We start from the raw sequence: 22,132 nt of genomic DNA on the forward strand, positions 1-22,132 counted from the left end.
GTCTCATTTACAATTGCATCAAAAAGAATAAAATACCTAGAAATAAATTTAACCAAGGAGGTGAAAGATGTGTATATTGAAAACTACAAGACATTAATGAAAGAAATTGAAGAAGACACAAATAAATGGAAAGATATTCCATGCTCATGGGTTGGAAGAATTAATATTGTTAAAATGTCTGTGCTACCCAAAGCAATATACAGATTCAGTGCAATCCCTATCAAAATTCCAAAGGCATTTTTTCACAGAAATACAACAAACAATCCAAAAACTTTTATGGAAGCATAAAAGCTCCCAAATAGCTAAAGCAATCTTGAGAAAGAAGAATAAAGCTGGAGGTATCACATTCCCTGATTTCAAACTATATTACAAAGCTATAGTAATCAAACAGTATGTGGTATTGGAATAAAAACAGAGACATGGATCAGTGGAAAGAAGAGAGCCAAGAAGTAAACTCGCACATATCACAAAGGAGCCAAGAATATACAATGGGGAAAGAGCAGTCTCTTCAACAAATGGTGTTGGGAAAATTGAACAGCTGCATCCAAAGAAGGACTGCCTTGAAAGGTGATGAGTTCCCCATCACTGGGAGAGTTCAAGCACTGGACAACGATTTGGCATCCTCTATATCTGCTATATAGGATATTTCAGCATCAGATTGGACCAGATAATTGTTCAAGTTCCTTGCAATTCCAAGAATCAGATTCTCTTAAAGGATAACTCAAAAATTCAAAAGTAAACCTATAGGCTTAAAAACTACCAAAGTTGCTTTCCAAAGTTCTTTCATGCAAAATGGAATCAAGGTGAGTAGAAACTCTAGTACCGTATACACTGAATACTTTAAAAGTTTGAAGGAATAGAACTCTTAAGATGTATCTAAGCTATCTGAAACGTACATCAAAATAAGAGGAGTATGGGACAAAGAACAATGCAATAGCATCCTTTGCTGATTTTCACAAGCCCCAGATAGGTAATCATGAGGGGCAATTTCTTTAAATTACACTCAAATTGTATGCTTTCTAAGGTCTTGAAGTATTTTAGCTTTTTGATTATTGGGATCCATAAATGTATAATAATCTTTTTCAAATCTTTATAATTAAATTGACTCTTGGTAGGAGAACAAAAGCAAGCATAAAAAGAGAATCTGTTTTCCATAGCTTTTCCTGTATAGAATAAAATGGTACTTAATAAGAAGTAAGCAAGCAGTGATTGGGTAACATAAATCAGAGCTAGCACATTGAGTTCTTTTACTGAGTAGCTTGTTTCCTGATATTAATTTCGGCAACAGGGTGTTCTCAGACATCTCCCTTCCACTTAGGAGAGCTGCATTCTTATGTCAATGCTGCTCACTCTCATAACGGCTGGACAGCTCAACTTACTAGAGCATATTCATTCAGTATGCCTCTATTGGGCACACACTATATGTGCAGTGGGGCTAGGCACTCTGGGCAGAGTAAGATTTAGTCCTAGTCCTCCAGCTAGGGTCATGGGTCAGTTCAAGGGTCGTGGTAGCACTGTAGGAAAGTTAAACAAGAAGTTAATAATATCTGATGTGGTTTTTTTTTTGCGGTGCGCGGTCCTCTCACTGCCGTGGCCTCTCCCGTTGCAGAGCACAGGCTCCAGACGCGCAGGCTCAGCGGCCATGGCTCACGGGCCCAGCCGCTCCGCGGCACGTGGGATCCTCCCAGACCGGGGCACGAACCCGCGTCCCCTGCATCGGCAGGCGGACTCTCAACCACTGCGCCACCAGGGAAGCCCTCTCGTCATCCTTTATCCTCAGTGCCTAGCACAGGCCCAGTACTTAGTAGATGTTCAGTAAATATTTGAACAAATCAGTGAGTTAGTGAATTCAGGAATGAGATCAGAGAATGATGAATAAATCTCTATTGGATCAGGAAGTGAATGAGCTCAGCTGCGGGGATCAGTCATGCCTTCGTGACGTGGGTAATGACACTTGTAACCGTCTCTTACATTTCATATATTACTCGGGAAAAAAGCACATCAAATTTTAAGTTTCTTCATAGTTACAACTTTCTCATACAACTTCTCGATTTTCTCAGAATTTCTATTTGTCTTTCTCGATTAGAAGAGACATACAGTTTCAACTCATCAAGAGCACGCAGTCATACTTCTGGATTATGAATCACACACTTTGGGTGATTCTTCTTTGTTCTTCAAGCACTCTTCTGACTTTCAGGTGTAGTTTGAACGGATCGCTTTCCAGTTACACAGCCATTATACTGAGGTTTCTTTTCTTTATGGTTCCTCTATTTGTTATGGTCAGTATCTTCCTCTTTGTGGATTTTTCACTTTTGCTCTCATCATTTTTTTTTTTCCAAAAGAGTGTAAATTCAACTCTTAGAGCTGTCCAAATATATCTTTAGTTTGCTCTCATACATGAGGTGTTTTGACTGGTTATAGAATTTCAGATTTAAAATCATTTCCTCTAGAATTCTGAAGACGTTATTCTAGCATCGTTTCTAGCAACCCGTGTTATAGACAAAAAGCTGTATACTTATTCATTCCTTTCTTCCTTACTCTTTGAATAAAGAAATTTCACCAGAATAGAATGTATATACATACAGGATAGACGCACATATAATGTGTATGTATGTGTGTGTGAGAGAGAAATAATTATTTCAGGTGAGTCTTTCAATCTAAAGACTTGAGTCTTAAATTCTGTATGGCATCACTTACATGTAGAATCTAAAATAATACAACAAACTAGTGAATATAGCAAAAAGGAAACAGACTCACAGATACAGAGAACTAACTAGTGGTTACCAGTGGGGAGGGGGGTGCAATGTAGGGGTGGAGGAGTGGAAGGCACAAACTATTCGGTGTAAAATGGGCTCAAGGATGTTTTGCACAACAGAGGGAATATAGCCAATATTTTGTAACAACAAAATGTAAATGGAAGGTAACCTTTCAAAATTGTGTAAATTTTTTTTTTTTTTTTTTTTTTTTTGCGGCTCCGGACGCGCAGGCTCAGCGGCCATGGCTCACGGGCCCAGCCGCTCCGCGGCATGTGGGATCTTCCTGGACCGGGGCACGAACCCGTGTCCCCTGCATCAGCAGGCGGACTCTCAACCACTGCGCCACCAGGGAAGCCCATCAAAATTGTGTAAATTTTTAATTAATTAAGGTAAATAAATAAAGACTTGAGTCTTTAACTCAAGGACATTTTCTCTCTCTCTCTTTCCTTCATCTTCTATTCTCTATTTTTCCCCCTCTGGAAGTTCCACTTGACAAATATTAAATCTCCTGAGTCTATCCTCTCGGGCTTAATTTTCCTCCTGTATTTTTCATCTCCCAGTGGACACAGTGACCTGGAGTGTTTTGCTGAAGGCCTCTTTCCCACACCTGCACTCAGGGCTGCCCACTCAGGCCTCTCACCCAGTAGGAGGCCGGCTGGGGAAACAGACCTACACCACCTCTGCAGGAAACAACGCAGTTTGGGAAACATAGTTTTGTTCCAACCAACAAAAATCTCAAAACCACTTAAAACTTCAATGCACTTTGCCTGAGTATTCCTACTTTGAATACAAGCTTTGGTTGTACACTTCTTAATTTAGCAAATTCTAAGCTTTGCCCTGCATATCTGCTTTACATTCTAATATTATTCTCTACCCATATACTGATGCCAGATACACACTGAGTTATTATTGATAATAAGCTGTTCGATACTTCCTCTATTGGATTCATTCCTTTGCTGGCCTGTGTGGGTGCAAGATAAGATTTTACTTTTGAAAATATTTTCAAATACTTGCAATTACACTTAAACGCCAGAATAAATAGTTGCAGAGTGCTTTTTTTTTTTTTTTTTTTAAGTATATCAAGAGATCCAACAGCATCCAAGTTTAGGCCTTTCAGAGAGCAAAACCAGCAGAAGAGAGTCCAGCTGGCTGGACTCAACTCCAAGCATTAGTTCTTCAGTGAGGGTCTCAAGGTTTTTCTATCCCTCTCCATGCCGTGGGGAAGGGGGAGAGGATTAAATTTGTATACAGATGCAAAATACAATGGTGACCTATGATCATAATTCATATAGCTAATTTCATGTACTTTGGCCAATTGTATCATGTTCCCAACAGGTCCAAGAAATTTCCCCTTCTGTAACCTGAGGTGCGGGGACGCCAGGGTCAGGGCCTCCAAAGGTAACCACAGGGGTCATTCAGGGTTGGCTTGCTCCATCAGGACGCCGCCCCTTCTTCTCGCCTAAGTAGGAGAGGACGCCCACCAACAAGCACCTCCCCTGAGGCCCAGCTGCCCCGCACGCTCAGGAGCCAGACCATCTTCTTCAGGTGTCCTTGGAATGCATTGCTGGGGCTGGGACTCCGGCCTATTCCCGCCGGCTCGCCTTCCCTTAGTGGGAAACCCAGGCTCCACGCCCTGAATACCCATTGGTAGCCAAGACTGGCGACTCTCCCGCTGGTGTGCGGGTGGCGGGCGAGGCCACTTCGCTCCTTAAATAGCCCCTTCTCTGAGGGCTGGGGAATATGAATATGCAACACAAGCTCCCCCAGACGCCACTGGACAGGCGGCCTGTTTAATATTCATGACGCCTCGTGGGCCTTCAGGACGCTAACAAAAGAATCAAGAGATGTTAGGGGGGCGGGCTCCACGAGGCAAAGCCTCCTCTGATTGGTTGTTCTTGGAGGTTGCCTTGGATTGTGGGGTGTGAAAGGTGGAGCTGCAAGTTTGGCATAGGGCGGGAGATTTGAATACCCATTTTCTGTGTTCCAGGCTGTGCGGAAGTGTTTTTTTTTTTTTTTTTTTTTTTTTTACCAGCACTACAACCATAAAGAACATATTCCGAGCACTGTCCTCTTAGTTTGAGAGCTCCAATCCACTCATTTTCTAGATGGAGCAATTACTCCCGACTCCTAGCCTGGGTTCGGCCACCGCCCCCGGCCGGAAGCTGAGGGGCGGGCCCAGGATGGGAGACCCGGGCCCTCCTCCTATCTCCTCCTATTAATTCCTCGCGGCCGGGGCAACCCCAGGAATCTCTCGTGGCTAACTCCATGCAGCGCCGGGCTTGTGGCTTAGTGGTCCCGGGACGGCCTGCGGCTGCGAGGACCTGAAGCCATCGTCCAGCCCAACATCGCTGTACACCTGGGGAGTCCGAGACCCAGTGAGAGCAGTGCGGCCCGAGGTGGCCCAGCCCGCAGCAGGACCAAGGCCAGTCGCAGGTCTCCTGACTCCCAGCTTGGTGTCCCGCGTCTTTGTGGTAGGTTGAGATGGCCGGGCATCTGGCCTGAGCGCTCCCAGGCCACATCCCCTTGTCCCCGGCGCTGGGGGAAAACACAACTCGCGCCTGCGCAGAGCCTTCTGGGGAAAACAGCAGCTTCGCGGAAGACCCCGCCCCTTTTGCCCTGGTGACGCGTCTCCGGTTGCCATGGAGACCGCGCTGTTTACAGCCCAGTTCTGCAAGAACCTGGAGCTCCGGTTGGGGTGAGGAGGCTCCCATCCCGGAGTTGTGTAGTAGTTTTTTGTGGCGCTGAGGGTAAGCCCCGGCCCCACACCACCAACCCTTAACTGCAGCGCACAGACCTACCCAATGCCTTGTGCCCAGTGGTATCAGCCCGAATTTAGGTTTAATTTCGACCTCAGCCCTAATTTAGATTTCTCTGAGAGCTACTCAGACTTATCCAGAAATCTTGGGTTAAGTTTTGAGCCCCACACTCACACTTGGCCGAAGCCATAGGAGGGACTGGACTAGGAGACCCCATGTTGTCAGAGGGAGCCGGGTGGCCTGGGGCTCAGCCAGGTCAAGATCTGACTCCAGGTCGCTCCTTGTATGTTTGAAGGACTTCAGAGATCCAGAAGCCTTTAAGAGCAGGCGGTCAGATATATATTTTGGGTGAGATGTTGGTGGGGGCAGTTTTTAGCCCTGTCTGAGGACGGCAGTTCTCACAGTCAGAGCTGTGTGCAGATGAGGTGGGGAAATGTTGGTCTTTCTGCTGCTGCTGGTCTCTGCCTGCTGCCTCCTCATGTGTTCCTCTTCTTGTTCTCTCCTTTTCTTTGTCCTGGGAAGGTTTTGTTTCTTTCATCTGCTGAACAGGCTCAATACCCAGTTGTCAGTTTACAGATGTCATAGTTGTTCTTTTTTTTTTTTTTAAGAAAACATGTCTGGGTTCATCTGTTTGGCAATACCTACTAAAACTGAACACTGCCTTATGACCCAGCAATTCTAATGTATTATAAAAATGCGAGCATATGTTCACCAAAAAACACATTGTCTCTAAATGAGAATATTCACAGCATTCTCATAATAGCACCAAACTGGAAACCCAAATATCCATAAACAGTAGAAAAGAGAGACAAATTTTGGTATAATCACACAATGGTATACTACACAGGAATGAGAATGAACAAACTACAAGGATATGAACAATACTGATAAGTCTTACAAGCATAAGGCTGAACAAAAAGAAGTCAGATATGAAAGAGTACATAGTGATTCCATTTATATTAAGTTCACAAATACCAAAACTAATTTATAGTGTTAAAAGTTGGAATAGTGGTTACTGTTGGGGGGAGGGGGTGAAGAATAGTGATCAGAAAGAGACGTGAGGTGCTGGTAATGCTTATTTCTTGATCTGGGTGCTGGCTGTACAGAGGTTTTCATTTTGTGTACAGATTATGATTTATGAACCTTTTGGTATGAATGTCACACTTTAATAAAAACTGACATTAAAAAAAGGACAGCTTGCTTTCAATGAATCTAAAAAAAAAAAAAATTCTGCTTTTGATCAGGACTTTAGAAACCTCAAATGGCCAAACTACTACAACATCCACCCAAGTTCTTGCCCTCAGAGTGGCACATTGCTAACAAGAACCAATACCACAGAGCAGAGGCCCAAAGGTCCCGGTCTGAACGCCTGGTGGCAGAAAGCCAGAGGCTTGTGAATGAAATTGAAAAGACCACAAGAAAATCTCAAAGCGATGTGAACAAGAAACTAGGTAAGATAACATATTTGGTATATTTGGGAACATGTTTGGATGATACTGTTGAGGTATGGCGATACTGTCATTTGCATTTCATGTTCAGGAATGGCAACGTATTATCTTGAAATATTAGGGAGAAACATGTGTATTCTCTGGGCTCGGTCTTTTTTTTTTTTTTTTTTTTTTTTTTTTGCGGTACGCAGGCCTCTCACTGCCGTGGCCTCTCCCGTTGCGGAGCAACAGGCTCCGGACGCGCAGGCTCAGCGGCCATGGCTCACGGGCCCAGCCGCTCCGCGGCACGTGGGATCCTCCCACACCAGGGCACGAACCCGTGTCCCCTGCATCGGCAGGCGGACTCTCAACCACTGCGCCACCAGGGAAGCCCTGGGCTCGGTCTTTAAGTTCACTGCCCTAAGGTAGAGACATGGTAACCCAGTCTGATTTTCAGCCATTCATCAGCCATTCTTTGACTGATTCGATACATATCTGTTGAGCGTCTAAGAGCATCTATGGACTAAGCCCTGGGAATATCACAGAGGATGATCAGAGCCTCCGTTTTTGAGGGGCTCCTGGATTGAGGAGGAGAAAGATAGAAAAGTGAATAATCAAAATATAACTAGATAGGAGCTGGGGGAAAGGATACAGAAGTGAGGGCAGAGTCTGCCCTGGAGAATTAGGGAAGACCTCCTAGAGAGGAACACTTGAGCTGAGTCTTTTTTTTTTTTTTTTAATTTATTTCTTATTTTTGGCTGTGTTGGGTCTTTGTTTCTGTGCGAGGGCTTTCTCTAGTTGCGGCGAGTGGGGGCCACTCTTCATCACGGCGCACGGGCCTCTCACTGTCGCGGCCTCTCTTGTTGCGGAGCACAGGCTCCAGACGCGCAGGCTCAGTAGTTGTGGCTCACGGGCCTAGTTGCTCCGCGGCATGTGGGATCTTCCCAGACCAGGGCTCGAACCCATGTCCCCTGCATTGGCAGGCAGATTCTCAACCACTGCGCCACTAGGGAAGCCCTGAGCTGAATCTTAAAGAAAGAGTAATGCTCTCTTGACAATCCCATTCCTACGAACACAATGTAAAAGGTGGTGCCATTAAATAAGCAAAACAAGAATAAAAATAAGATGAAACAAACAAAAGTCCCAAATGCCAAAAAGTGATAAACCAGAGGTCACAAACTCAACAGTCTATCAGAGTTGGGCAGGTAACATAAGGGTTTGAATAAGACCCCTAAGACAATAGGGAGTGGTGGGGACTGAGGGTTCCTGGAGAACATGTGCTCCATCAATTTCAACCCATTTTTTCCCAAGAAAGAATATGGGCCCAGTGTTGCCGAGTTCCCTGATTTTTTTTTTTTTTTTTTTTAGAAAATCTGGAAAGCTGGAATTTTACCCACTTTTTAAATGCTAGCCATTGATTTGATATATTTATAACACTGGGCAGGATGAACAAACACATCTAAACAAAACCTGGTCTAAGGGCTGCTAGTTTTCAACCTCCAATAAACCAAAACTTCATTCAGGCCTGCAGGGTTAAATGTTAGGCTTCTCCTGATGGGTTGATGCTTACTCCTGATACCAGCCTATAGGTAGGCCTGATCACACTAGACAATAAAGCATTCTGGTTGACAAGCCGTGTCCCTGCAGACAGAGCTCCCAGTTAGTATTTTAGCATTTTATTCTCAAATATGACCAGATGAAGATCACCAAACATGTGAGGGAAGGTTCTAAAATGGCAAACACTGAAACAAACAAAACTAAAGAAAGTACACAGAGCAAAAGAAAAAATAACACTATAAGATCCTCAGGGAATTTAGAAAAGACATTGCATCTATGGAACAAGAAGACTCTTAAAAAAGAGAACATTCAGAGAACAAGAAAGTGTTCTTGGAAATTAAAAATATGAGAGCAGAATATTCTTTTAAGTCAAAAGAAGGGTTGAAAGATAGAGTTGAAGTATCTCCAGAAAGTAAAAAAAAAAGACAAAGAGCTAGATAGAAAACAAGAGAGAAAAGACAAAATTAGAGGATCCATCTGGGAGGCTCAATACCTATAGGCGTTCCAAACCCTCCTACACTGTTGGCAGGAATGTAAATTGGTACAGCCACTATGGAGAACAATATGGAAGTTCCTCAAAAAACTAAAAATAGAACTACCATATGATCCAGCAATCCCACTCTTGGGGACATATCTGGAGAAAACCATAATCTGAAAGGATATATGCATCCCAATGTTCATTGCAGCACTATTTACAATAGCCAGGACATGGAAGCAACCTAAATGTCCATTGACAGATGAATGGATAAAGAAGATGTGGTATATATATACAATTGAATATTACTCAGTCATAAAAAGAATGAAATAATGCCATTTGCAGCAACATGGGTGCCTAGAGATTGTCATATTGAGTGAAGTAAGTCAGACACAGAAAGACAAATTATCATGATATCACTTATATGTGGAATCTAACAAATGAACTTAGTTACAAAACAGAAATAGAGTCACAGATGTAGAAAACAAACTTATGGTTACCAGAGGATAAGCGGGGGGAGGGATAAATTGGGAGATTGGAACTGACATATACACACTACTTTATATAAAATAGATAACTAATAAGAACCTACTGTATAGCACAGGGAACTCTATTCAGTACTCTGTAATGGCCTATATGAGAAAAGAATCTAAAAAAGGAGTGGATATATGTATATGTATAACTGATTCACTTTGCTGGACACCTGAAACTAACAAAACATTGTAAATCAGCTATACTCCAATAAAAAAATTTTTTTAAGTTGTATAAGAAAGTAAATTTATCATAGTATCATGATATCATGGTTTGGGTGTAAATAATATTTACATACCTACAATAATATAAACAAACATTAAATTATTATTTAACAACACGGTGACGCAGCTATATTGGGAAGATTGAAAGATCAGAAGTGTGTTGTATAAGTCGTATAAGAGCAAACTCTTATCTTTCATCATAGGAAATCAATAGGTAATCTTAAAACTGATAGTGAATAAATAGCCATGTAAGCAAATGCCAGAAGAAATACTAAAAGTATTTAAAAAGAGGTTGCTTCCAGAAAGTGGGAGTGGGTAGGGATGGGTCAGAGAATTGTAATACTTGTAAAACTGTTTGACTTTTCAAACAATATATATTTGTGTCTTTGACAAAATTAAAAGTTATTAAAAACAGTGGGCTTTGAAGAATTAGAGTCAATGGGTGTAGAATGGTCTTTGGATTAATTTGATGTTGAACGTAAGAAGAAATATATTCTTATTTCCCTCCCTCCCTCCCTCCCTCCCTCCCTCCTTCCTTCCTTCCTTCCTTCCTTCCTTCCTTCCTTCCTTCCCTCCCTCCCTCCCTCCCTCCTCCCTCCCTCCCTCCTTCCCTCCTTCCTTCCTTCCTTCCTTCCCTCCCTCCTCCCTCCCTCCCTCCCTCCTCCCTCCCTCCCTCCCTCCCTCCCTCCCTCCCTTCCTCCCTTCCTTCCTCCCTTCCTTCCTCCCTTCCTTCCTTCCTTCCTTCCTAACTCAGAGATGTAAAGATGCCCCAAGTAGCACAGCTCTAAGAAGAAAAGAAAGTATCTCGGGTAGGTTTACAATAGCCTTCAAGTTTCTAATCTAAGAGTTGGCTACATTGGAAATAGATTAATCCTGGTGTGACTTCTCTGTGTGCTTCAGAGCAGAGGCTTGAGGAAGTCAGGTTCTGGAAGAAGGAGTTAGATGATAAACTTGAGCAGCTGGTGCACGAGACTGAAAATCTACTCATCTATCAGACCAGATTGGAGAAAGCCCTGGAGAGCTTTAAAGAGCCCTTGCACATCACTGAGAAGTGTCTGGAATACAGGTAGGAGGGAAGGTTCCTCTAATGAATCATCTGTTGTAAGCAGTGAATTGCGAAGAGGTAAAAGCTGACTGTGCTGGGTGATGGGTTAGAATGAGACAAATGAGCAAGTGTTCTTTTAGAGCCTGAAATTATCTCGCATGCCCAGGGTGATGGGCAGCGGGAGGAGCACTGGACTTGGCTCATGTCTAAAGTCTGCTCTTGACTAACTTAAATATAAGTTAGGACTAGGTTTGGCAGTGGGTAATCAGAAAAGGGCAAAATAACATTGAACTTAGATAATTTCTTTCTCTCTCACATTTAAGGAGTCTGGAGATAGTTCAGGGTTGGCATGGTGTGCCACAGTGTCAGGCTTCCAGGCCTTTTCTGTCATGTTGCTCCACTATCTTGTTGCTCCATGTGCGTGGCTTTTACTCTCAAGGTTACCTCGTGACTCACGATGGCAGCTGGAGCTCCAGCCATTACATCTACATGCCAACAAGTAGTAATAATAAGGGTTTGGCACTCACCATTTCTACTTGTATCCCGTTGACCAGAGCTTAGTCACATGGCCACACCAATAGAAACTGGGAAATGGTGGTCTTTATTTTGGGCAGGCAGAGCAGGTACAGTTACTAGAGGGCAAGTCTGCTCCTATACACAGAGCCACATGGAAGCACTTTGTAATCCAGAGAGCGCTGTGCAAACATACCTTTTTACTATAATTTCCCTCCTGTAAGTCCTATGAGTAGGACGATCCTTTCTGCTCTGGGGTGATGCTGATTTGCAGACCTGATGCCTGTCACAGCCCTAGGTGGGGCACCCTTCTGCCAGCACAGCCCCCTCCAACCGAGTGCATCCTCCACACTAGCTATTGAACGAAGCCTCCCAAATGCAGATCTTTCCAGGTCACTCCATGCTTAACATCCTTTCATTACAATGCTTTGCCCTAGTACCTTCAAAATAAAATTCAAACTTCTTAGCTTCAAAAACAAGGTCCATCATGGTTGGGGCCCCAGTGATCCCTCCAGGGCCATATCTCATCCCCAACAGTGGGATGTACTGAGGGGTGCTGAGCTGCTTGCAGCTTCCCAAATGCACTGTGACTCTGTCCATACTCTTCCTCCTTCCCAGAAAACCCTGTTACCTCAGTGAGCTTAGCCAGGACCCCCTCTGCAGCAACCAGGCAGCAACCTCCCAGCCAGATTTAGAGAGTTTGTGAGGCACAGGGAAGTAGCAGGTGATCAAAGAGGCCAACATCCAGTTGGCTCAAGTCTACACCTAAGGGTAACTAGGATGTAGAGGACATACATGGATTGAGTACATGCTCCTCTGTGGAAGGTACAGTGCCATCTGCTTTCTTATCTCCTTTGTCCCTTGCCACAGCCCTAGGAAGTACTAATAGTTATGCCCATTTCACAGATGAGGAAACCAAGGCACAGATAAGTTATACGGTGTGCCTGAGGGTCACACAGCTGGTGAGTGGAGACTTCCTCCCTAGTACTATCATGCAGGTGGAAAAGAATAAACTACCAGACAGTGACTGATCAATTTCGGGAGTAAGTGGTTAAAAACATGAGTGATGCCCAGTTAGTTCTGTGACAGGGGGTGAGTTACGTCATCTCTCTGAAGCTCAGTTTCCTCACCTGTACTTGAGAGGTTACGTGAGAAGGAATATCCGCATGAGAAGCTGAGCACAATGCTTGTCTCATAGTAAGTGCTCAGTGGCGGGGGTACTATTAATTCTGGCATCATTATGACTATGACTATTGTTACTATAGAGCATCTTTTTGGATTCAATCCTTGTCAGAGGATCAAGGAAGGAAACATATGTCTTTAAAATTCTAAGTCAGAAGACAGTGTTTCCAATAAACAGGTAAAAAGTAAAAGGCTTCAGAACCGATGGCCAAATTGAGGCCCAAAGTCCAGCTGGGATATTTCAGAGCAAGTAACCAGTCACCGATTAATTTTTCCTCATTATGTTTTGGATATTTTGAAGTCGCATAGACACCAACTAATGTACATCCCCCATCACATCATCCGGATGGATTTGGTCCAGTTGTCCAGACATTTTAAAAGTCAGCAGCCTTTGAGTTGCCTTTCTCCGCGCGTGGGATGACCATCCACCTCTCTCTCGGTCAGGGAGAAGCGAGTTGGCATTGACTTGGTCCACGATGAGGTAGAGCAGGAGCTGATCAAGGAGGCGGAGATCATCCGGGGGGTGATGGCCCTACTGACCCGCACCCTGGAGGAGACGTCCGAGCAGATCAGGTATGGCCATGCGGGACCTGCCCTCACATCTCCACTGGGCGTTATCTAGAAAAGGTGGTGCCCACCAAGGCCATGCTCCATGGCCCAGAAAGAATGGGATTTAATACCCTACAAGCACTTTCCATGCCCCAAGGTGGCCCGGGAACACTCAGAATGAGACCAAGACAACCTCTCATGCGTGACAGTCACCCTCTGGTGGAGGGTTGGGGTGCGGCCAGATTTCACCCCTGATTGTAAACTGGAGGACACTGGAGCTGACCTCTCACAAAGATGCCACAGTGGTGACATCAGAAAATGTCACATTTGGAGGGAAGATCTTGAAGTCCTGGCTTGGATATGTTAATTTGTCACCAAGTGTCTAATGGTGTGTGTGTGTGTGTGTGTGTGTGTGTGTGTGTGTGGAGCGGATGGGAAGGTGGGAGGAAGTGTCGCCATATTGCACTAGACTGGCTTCATTTTCCATGGTGTCCCAAGAACCTGGTATAGGTGCCACCTAGGCATTCCAGAGGGAGAAACCCAGTTTACCTTCTCCCTTCAGGCTGAACCGCTCTGCCAAGTACAGTCTTGAAAAGGACTTGAGGGACAAGTTTACAGCCCTGACCATTGATGATATCTGCTTCTCACTCAACAACAACTCGCCAAACATCAAATATTCTGAGAACGTCATGAGGGTTGAAGCAAAGTGAGTGGGTCCCTGCTGGCCTGGCCCTGCTGTCCTCCTCCCTGCTGTGTGTCATCGTAGTGCTTCTCAGAGAGGCAGGCAGGACCTAGCACATCATCCTGAATGCAGGCTGAGAGCTGGGAAGAGGCAGGCTTGGGGCAAAGGCGGGCGCTGAGCAGTGAGTACCCGGACACAGGACCCACAGGCGCCTCGGTCCTCCGGGTTGCCCCCACTTTAAGAAAGTCTGATATAAAGAAAACTTTGGGGTGGGGGGGTGGCCATACCGTGCAGCATGCGGGATCTTAGTTCCCTGACCAGAGTTTGAACCCACGCCCCCTGCAGTGGAAGCGCAGAGTCTTAACCACTGGACCGCCAGGGAAGTCCCTGATATAAAATCTTTAAACCTTTCAAATTTATTCATTTGCATTTTTAACAAGTAAAAGAATTTAAAAATGTAGAAAGGGCAAGTTAATAATTTCCCCATATGTACTCCTTTCTATCATTATACCCCCTGAGATAACCAGTGTTATCTGTATGTTCTTACAAACATATGTATACACTCACCTACACAAATTTTGTTTCTTTACAAAAATGGGATTATACCACGTACCTTTTTTGTAACATCTAACTTACATTTTTCAAGTAACATTACATCACAGACCTAACTCATTCTAATTTTTAAAACGTTCTTTTTGAAGTAAAACATACATATAGAAAACTGCACAAGAGTTCCCTGGCGGTCCAGTGGTTAGGACTTGGCACTTTCACTGCCGGGGCCCGGGTTCAATCCCTGGTCGGGGAACTAAGATCCCACAAGCCATGTGGTGCAGCCAAAAAAAAAGAAAGAAAAGAAAAATGCACATATAATAGTAAACAGTTTAATGAATTATCATGGTTTTAGTTCTCTTTTGCTGTATAACAAGTTACCCCAAAACTTAGCAGCTTAAAAACAATAAACGTGTGTTACCTCCCAGCTTCTGTGGGTCAGGAGCACAGGCGTGGCTCAGCTGGGCGCCTCTGGCTCACATCTTATGAGGTTGTAGTCAAGGGGGTCTGCTGGGGCTGCAGTCTCATCCAAAGGCACAACCGTGAGGGGGACCTACTTCTGACCTGGCTCGTGTGGTTATGACAGGCCTTGCCACCCGAGCTGCTCCACGGAGCTGTCCCAGGACGTGGCAGCTGGCTTCTCCCACAGCGAGTGATCCAAAAGGAAGCAAGAGAGAGAGGGCAGCCGAGACAGAAGCCACAATTTTCTTTCAACCTAATCCTAGAAATAACCTCTCATTGTGTCTATTCAGGAGAGATGAGTCAATGAGTTCATCACACATCTCAAGGGGAGGGGACTATACAAAGGTGTGAACACCAGGAGACACAGGGGGTCACTGGGGACCATCTCAGAGGCTGCCTCTAGTCACACAGCAAACAGTCTCCATGTAACCACCAACCAGGCCAAGAAATAAAACATTACCACCAATGCCAAAACCTCCACCCTGTCCCCTCTTAATGAATACCTCCTCTCTGCTCCCCAAAGAGAGCCACATTCCTGATTTCTGATAGGTTTCTTGTGCCTCCTTCTGCATTTATTAAATAGCATCATGTACTATGTATCTCGTGTGTCCCTTTCCTTCCAGGCAACATTATCTTGAGATTCCTCAAGTGTTATACAAAGCAGTTCCTTGTCAAACTAGCAATTTATTCATTTCCTTATAGCATTCCAGTACGGACTCCTGTTCTCCTATTTTATTCAGTGTGTTATAATCTGTTACTATTATAATTTACTTTGATACTTAACTTGTCTCTACCTATGTGACCTTGACGAAGGTACTCCATCTTTCTGAGCCTCAGTTTTCCTCATCTGTCAAATGGGGGTATGAAAGTTAGCTCACTAGGCCATCGTGAGGATTAAATGAGAGGATGTCTGTAAAGTACCAGCCCAGAGCCTGGCACAGAGTAAGTAGGTTTCCCCAAAGTGACAGTTATTGCCACTGACAGACCACCGTTCGCTCTGCCTAGAGATGGGGAAACGTTCTAGGTGCTTCTGATGGTGGAGGGAGGCTTAACTTCCTGTGGGTTTCCAGTAGCTTGTCCTACCGCCATACCCACACACCCAGCCCAAACATGCTATGAATGGATGCATGGGTCCTGTTTCAGCTCTGTGAGTCCGGAAGACTGGTTGGACTTCTCCAACACCAACGTGGAGAAGGCCGACAAGCAGAGGAACAGCTCTCTGACGCTGAAGGCCCTCGTGGACCGAACCTTGTCCCAGACGGCCAACGACGTAAGCAGGCAATGTGACGTGGTGGACACCGCATTCGAGAATGGGCTGAAGGAGACCAAGGACGCCAGGGACAAGCTGGCTGCTCATCTGGCCAAGGTGAGCTCCCTGGGGGGACCACGGAAGAGGACCTTCAGAAGGTTTTACCCTGTAAACCTAGAATGGCCTTCAGGGCTTGTGATCCTGTGTACTAAGGAGTAGAGGTCACTCAGCTCTCTCCATCTTAGCAGCAGGCTTTGGGCTTTGGGGGACTGGAGCGGGCCTTGGCCCCGCTCTGGGCCTCTCGTACTCATTGCTGCAAAGAACAGGCTGTCTCCCCTTTCTGGGCCTTAGTTCATCCTTCTGTGGAGCATAGAGATGCACCGTATGCTCTTATACGTTCTTTTTAAAAAAAAAAAAAAAAAGATTTATTTTTATTTATTTATTTTGGCTGCGCCAGGTCTTAGTTGCGTCAGACGGGATCTTTGTTGCGGTGTGCAGGATCTTTCAGTTGCAGCACGCGGACTTAGTTGCAGCACGCGGATTCTTGGTTGCAGCATGCATGCGGGATCTAGTTCCCCGACCAGGGATCGAACCCGGGCCCCCTGCCTTGGGAGTGCAGATTCTTACCCCCTGGACCACCAGGGAAGCCCCTTATACGTCCTTTATGACTCTGAAGTTCCGTGAGTTGAGTGCAACTGATTTCTCCAAACCCAGATGCAACTTTGGGATTCTGGCTTGTTGTCTGGTTATCCAGCCGTTTGCTGGTAACCGGCTCCCAGAGGAGAAAAAAGCCCCTGATGTATAGAATTTGCAGATTTCTGTGGTGTAAATTCTTCCACCATGGTCAGTTTCAAGTTACCCATTTAACACGGGTCTGGCAGAATTCCTGAATGCTTAACAATTGGAGCCCAGTAAGCCGGCTGTAGCCCATGTCCCTCACCAGCAAGGACCGCTGGATCCTGAGCATATGGGACCGTCCACAGGCTAAGCTCAGGGACACCGGGTAGAGTCCAGTGGAACAAGGGCTGAATGTGGACTGAGGATCTGTGGGCCCACCTTCCAGTCCTGCGACAGACCAGCTGAGTGACTTAAGCAGACGCCTCAAGCTCTCTGAGCCTTCCGCCTCACCTGTAACACTGGGACAGCTACAGCTACCCGAGGTGGCCACTGCTGGCCCACTCCTTGCTTTTCACTGATGGTGAAGCAGCCATGGAGAGCAGAAGGGACCCCAGGTAGCAGGTGCATCACTGCTCTAGCCCCAGGCCTGCTCAACTAGCACAACCTTGTCCTTCTGCTGGATCCCTCCCTTGCCTTCCATGAGCCCAGAGTCTAATTGTAAGAAAAGATTTATCTCTGTGATGAGCAGGGCAAACCAGAACGTCATCAAAAATTATACTGCAATAGTCCGCAAAACGACAGGTAGAAGAGCCTTGTGGGTGAGCGTGTAGAGCCTGGAGCCAGACAGCCTGGGTTCGAAATGGGGCTTCAACACTTGCTGTGTGATCTTGGGGAGGCTACTTAATGTTTTGTGTTCTTTTATGAGATGGTCAGTCAAGTGTAGCCATAAGGAGACAGGGGGCTCAGGAAAAAACAAAGTTTATATCGTATTCACAGGTCCTAGAGACAGGAGGCAGGGCTCCCCACGCAGGGCCACGTGGAGAACACACTAGGGTGGCCAGGCAGCAAATGACAGGAGCAAGGGGAAGGTGGAGGCCACGGCCTTTATTGGGGTTTCCTCAGGACCCCCAAGGCAGGGCAAGGGTAGCACTTCAGGATCAGCTAGTGTGAATAACCTCAGTGGGCTCTGGGCTCTGGAATGGTCCCCAGGTGCCTGGCACCCCAGGTGCCTGGGATGACTGAGGCAGAGCAAGATGGCCTCCTGGGCTGAAAGGGCAGAGAGAGGAGGGAGGGCTCTGGGCTTGCAGATGCAAGGCCTGCTCAGGCTGGTCCTTCGCCGTCTCTTAAGTATCGAAGAGCCCAGGGAGGGGCAGTTTCTCCCAGCCAGAAAGGTTTTTTATGATGTCAGAACATCATAATGTATAGAAAATTTAAAACAGTTATAATACACTTAAGCCGCCTGTTCCTGGGACTTCCCTGGCGGTCCAGTGGTTAAGACTCCGCACTTACACTGCAGGGGGCACAGGTTCCATCCCTGGTCGGGGAACTAAGATCCTGCATGCACATGCCACGCTGCGCGGCCAAAACCAGAAAAAAGCTCCCTGTTCCTTGGTTTCCTCATTGATAAAATAGAGACAGCAACCGTACTCACCTCCCAGGGTTGGTTAGGGTAAGATTAGACAACCCAAATCAAATATTTAGAGCAATGCCTGGCACATACCGATTTTATACACACACACACATACATATGTACATTTACATAGTTTATACATATAATCAATATAATAGATAATCAATAAGAATTGGCCGCTGCAGCAGCTAATAATAGGAACAACAGCAACGATAGTAATAACGGTAAACGTAGCCAAAGACTAGTCAAGAGGCTTCCTGGTAGAGTAAGAACTTAGTCCAGGCCTTGAAAGATGGATCTGAGCTAGGAAGGCAGCGGGGAGGAGGGTCCCCACCGTAAGAGAAGAGGCAAGAAGCTGGGCTTGGCATGAGGCCTGTGAGAAGCCCCGTCCTGCCGGAGGAGATCCCGCAGGAGCTGGGAGCTGTGTGGCTGAGGCCTTGGCAGCAACATCTAAAACGAGCATCCAGGGACTTCCCCGGTGGTCCAGTGGGCGCGACTCCACACTCCCGATGAGGAGGCCCGGGTTCGATCCCTGCTCGGGGAACTACATCCCACACGCATGCCGCAACTAAGATCCCGCAACTATGAGCCCGCATGCCGCAACGAAGATCCCACGTGCCACAGCCAAAAATAAATAAATGTTTTTTAAAAGTAAAATAAAATGAGCGTCCAAAATGGTCTGGACAGGCTCAAATGATGGACTGAAACAAATCAGGTGAGACTCCCTGCCCCCACCTGGAGATACCAACCTAGGCTCTATGAGGAAAGGCTCCAGCTGGGTATCACCTGGTCAGAAGCCTCCGTGCTCATGAAGAGGCTCGGCAAACGGAGGCGACAGCCTCCAAATTAAAGGATAGGGACGGGCTTCCCTGGTGGCACAGTGGTTAAGAATCCGCCTGCCAATGCAGGGGACACGGGTTCGAGCCCTGGCCCGGGAAGATCCCACATGCCGCAGAGCAACTAAGCCCATGCGCCACAACTACTGATCCCGCGAGCCACAACTACTGAGCCCGCGTGCCACAACTACTGAAGCCCACGCGCCTAGAGCCTGTGCTCTGCAACAAGGGAAGTCACAACAATGAGAAGTCCACGCACTGCAACGAAGAGTAGCCCCCGCTCGCCACAACTAGAGAAAGCCCGCACACAGCAGTGAAGACCCAACACAGCCAAAAATAAAAACAAATAAATAAATATATAAAGAAAAAAAGAAACATTAAGAAAACCAGATGTAATGTGTGGACCTCATTCGAATTCTAATTTAAACATACCAACTCTTACCGGAAAAAAAAAAAAGGACACTGAGGGAAATTTGAACACTAGATTTTAGATAATAATAAAGAATCCTTCTTTCGTCTTGTGTGTGATAAAAAGTATTGTCGTTATGTTAAAAGAAAAAAAAAGAGTCCTTATAACTTAGAAACACATACTCAAGTATTTTAGACTGAAATGATATAATATCTGGGAGTTCCTTTAAAATAAATAAGCTGATGGCAGGGGTGCATAGAGGGCATTATAGATGAAACGAGATTGGCCATGTATTGATCATTGCTTAAATTGACGATGGGTCCATGAGGTTCATTATACTACCTACCTTCATGTATGTTTGGAAATTGCCATGATGAGAAGTTTAAAAAGAAAAACAAGGAAGAAATAAAATTTTAAACTAGTGAAATATTAATCTAAAAACCCGAGTAGCTTCAAAGGAATCTTTTCTTTGCACAAAGCCACCATCAAAGAAACCAACAAAACTCGGATTAAACTGCTCACCCTTTCTTCAGGCTTCTAGGGGGCAGAACTGGTACTGAAACAGAGCAGGACCCTATGGTCCTTGCTCCCCTCCCCCTGTGTCCTCAGCCTGCCATCCGTCTGTGGAAAAACTTCAGCCAAAGAATAAGTTTAATCAGAGAAGTGAGAAAATACAGAAACAAAGGAAAACAGTCAAAGGAGACCAAATAATAATAGTTTAGTCATTAAGCAAAGTCAAAGACCTTTAGTTCCTCCTCAAGGGCTGTAGATAATATTCTGAGCCGTAGCCTGTGAGCTGTCTTGTAGGTACTGAAACCCCCAGCAGATGGAAGAAGTTAACGACATGATGACCAGACTGTAGCCGTGACATAAGCTGCCGCAGTTCTGAGAACTGGTCTCAAGGAAATGGGAACAAACTGACCCTGGAACTGAACAATCAAGATGATGCTGGTCAGACCACCGATGACCAATACCAAGGTGACTGTCAGAGCTGACTGTGCTGTTTCTGCATGTAGCGCCCTCCCTCCGTCTATAAAAGCCCTTGCCCACTGATTGTCCGGTTGTGCTGGGGAGTTGGCCTTTGGACAGGCGTCTGCCCTCCCCGTCCGCCCCCCTGGTTGCCGGCATTCAAAATAAAGCAAACTTTCCTTTCCACCAACCCGGCTTCTTTAATGGTTTTTGAGCGGCGAGCAGCCGGACCCCGCCTTCAGTTACAGTACTAGTGGGTGGATTGGTAAGGAAATAGGCAGCATTCCGTTCATGATACAAAGGTACTTTATACCGAGGTAAACGGGCAGCCTTCAGCCTTCGCTGAGGGAATCCACATATTTGGGAAGGAGAAGAGGCAACAGTGGCCACCTGTGTCCGTTCCATCTGTGAGGCTCTAAGGTTGGGCGAGTTACCTTGCCCATGAGCAATCACTGCTGTAGTGAAGAGGGACCAGACTCTTTCTGGGGTCCTGCTCGGGTAGGTATCGGAGGTCCCCTCTTCCTAACCTCCTAAGAGCGTCTGCTGTGGAGTTTTGAGGAACGCACCCTGGCCTCACCTCCTCTAATCCTTTTTGTAAGGTCATGGAAGAGATTGCCTCCCAGGAGAAAAATATCACAGTTCTTGAAAAAGCCATCCTTGACCAAGAAGGACCTGCCAAGGTGGCTCATACACGTCTGGAGACCAGGACACGTCGGCCTAATGTGGAGCTGTGTCACGACGGTGCACAGTACAGGCTGATCAAGGAAGTCGATGAGATCACCCACAACGTCGCAAGGTAGGCACAGGGCTCCTGGGGCTCCATTTAAACCTGGCCTGTGAGCAGGGTTAGGCGATGTCATCGTGGGTGATGCCGGGCGGGCCTAAAGACCTTTGCATCTTTCGCGTTTGAGGGGTTCTTTTCAAGAGGGCAGTCTCTCCTAACTCCCACCAGTTGCTGCCATGCAGGGAATGCATCCCAATGTTTACATTTTTCTGAAGTCCAACTCCAGATGTTTAGGTAAAATCTACAGTTTTAAATGTTGGCAGTTCGTGGGTTTACCTGCCTTGTGAACATGGCCCAGGGCCGCCAATTTGAAATCTCTGTCTTAAGGAGGAGAAAGGAGGAAGACACATCAATTTGGATCCTGCGCTGAATATATGAATACATTTTTCCCCCCGAAATAGTGATGTAGAGCCATAAGTTATTCCCTAGTGTTCTTCCTCTTCTCCTAGATTAAAGGAAACATTAGCCCAAGCTCAAGTAGAGCTGCAAGGCCTGAATGGCAGGCAGCTCGCCCTGCAGGAGGAGATCCAAGTCAAGGAGAATACCATCTACATCGATGAAGTGCTGTGTATGCGTATGAGGAAGTCCATCCCTCCAAGGGGCGGGGATGACCACGGGAAGTGGGCCGGGGGCCTCCATCCGGACACTGTCTGCTGAAAGTCGGATTCTCATTAAGCCATTCTCATTAAACAGTCATAAAACCGTAGAACAGAACTCTCATTTCAGGGGGGCAGAACTTCCAGTCAGCCCACCAGAAAGTCTTGGCTGGGGTTCCAGGCCTGCTCGGGGCCTGAGATTTGGGTGCAAAGCTCTATTCTGCTACTGCTAGTGGTGCTGTGGTTGTTTAAGGGTTAAGTTCCATGAGTTAGCACAGGCCTTTCTTATCACAGGACTTCAGGCCTGGGGGAGGGGGTCCAAGACATTTTAGT

General features: G+C 46.0%; 1 protein-coding gene across 1 annotated transcript; it reads left to right on the forward strand.

Annotated features, from left to right (window-relative positions):
* Window positions 1-4,830: 4,830 nt before the first annotated feature.
* Window positions 4,831-21,890, forward strand: TEKT1 (tektin 1). The gene is made up of 8 exons (XM_032618110.1): window positions 4,831-5,227; window positions 6,757-6,963; window positions 10,627-10,792; window positions 12,911-13,039; window positions 13,578-13,721; window positions 15,852-16,074; window positions 21,019-21,215; window positions 21,653-21,890. Exons 2-8 carry the CDS (start codon window positions 6,774-6,776, stop codon window positions 21,858-21,860), a joined length of 1,257 nt encoding a protein of 418 aa, XP_032474001.1. The 5' UTR covers window positions 4,831-5,227; window positions 6,757-6,773; the 3' UTR covers window positions 21,861-21,890.
* The last annotated feature ends 242 nt before the right edge of the window (window positions 21,891-22,132 follow it).

Source organism: Phocoena sinus, chromosome 20, assembly GCF_008692025.1.
Source record: "Phocoena sinus isolate mPhoSin1 chromosome 20, mPhoSin1.pri, whole genome shotgun sequence".
Classification (NCBI taxonomy): Eukaryota; Metazoa; Chordata; class Mammalia; order Artiodactyla; family Phocoenidae; genus Phocoena; species Phocoena sinus.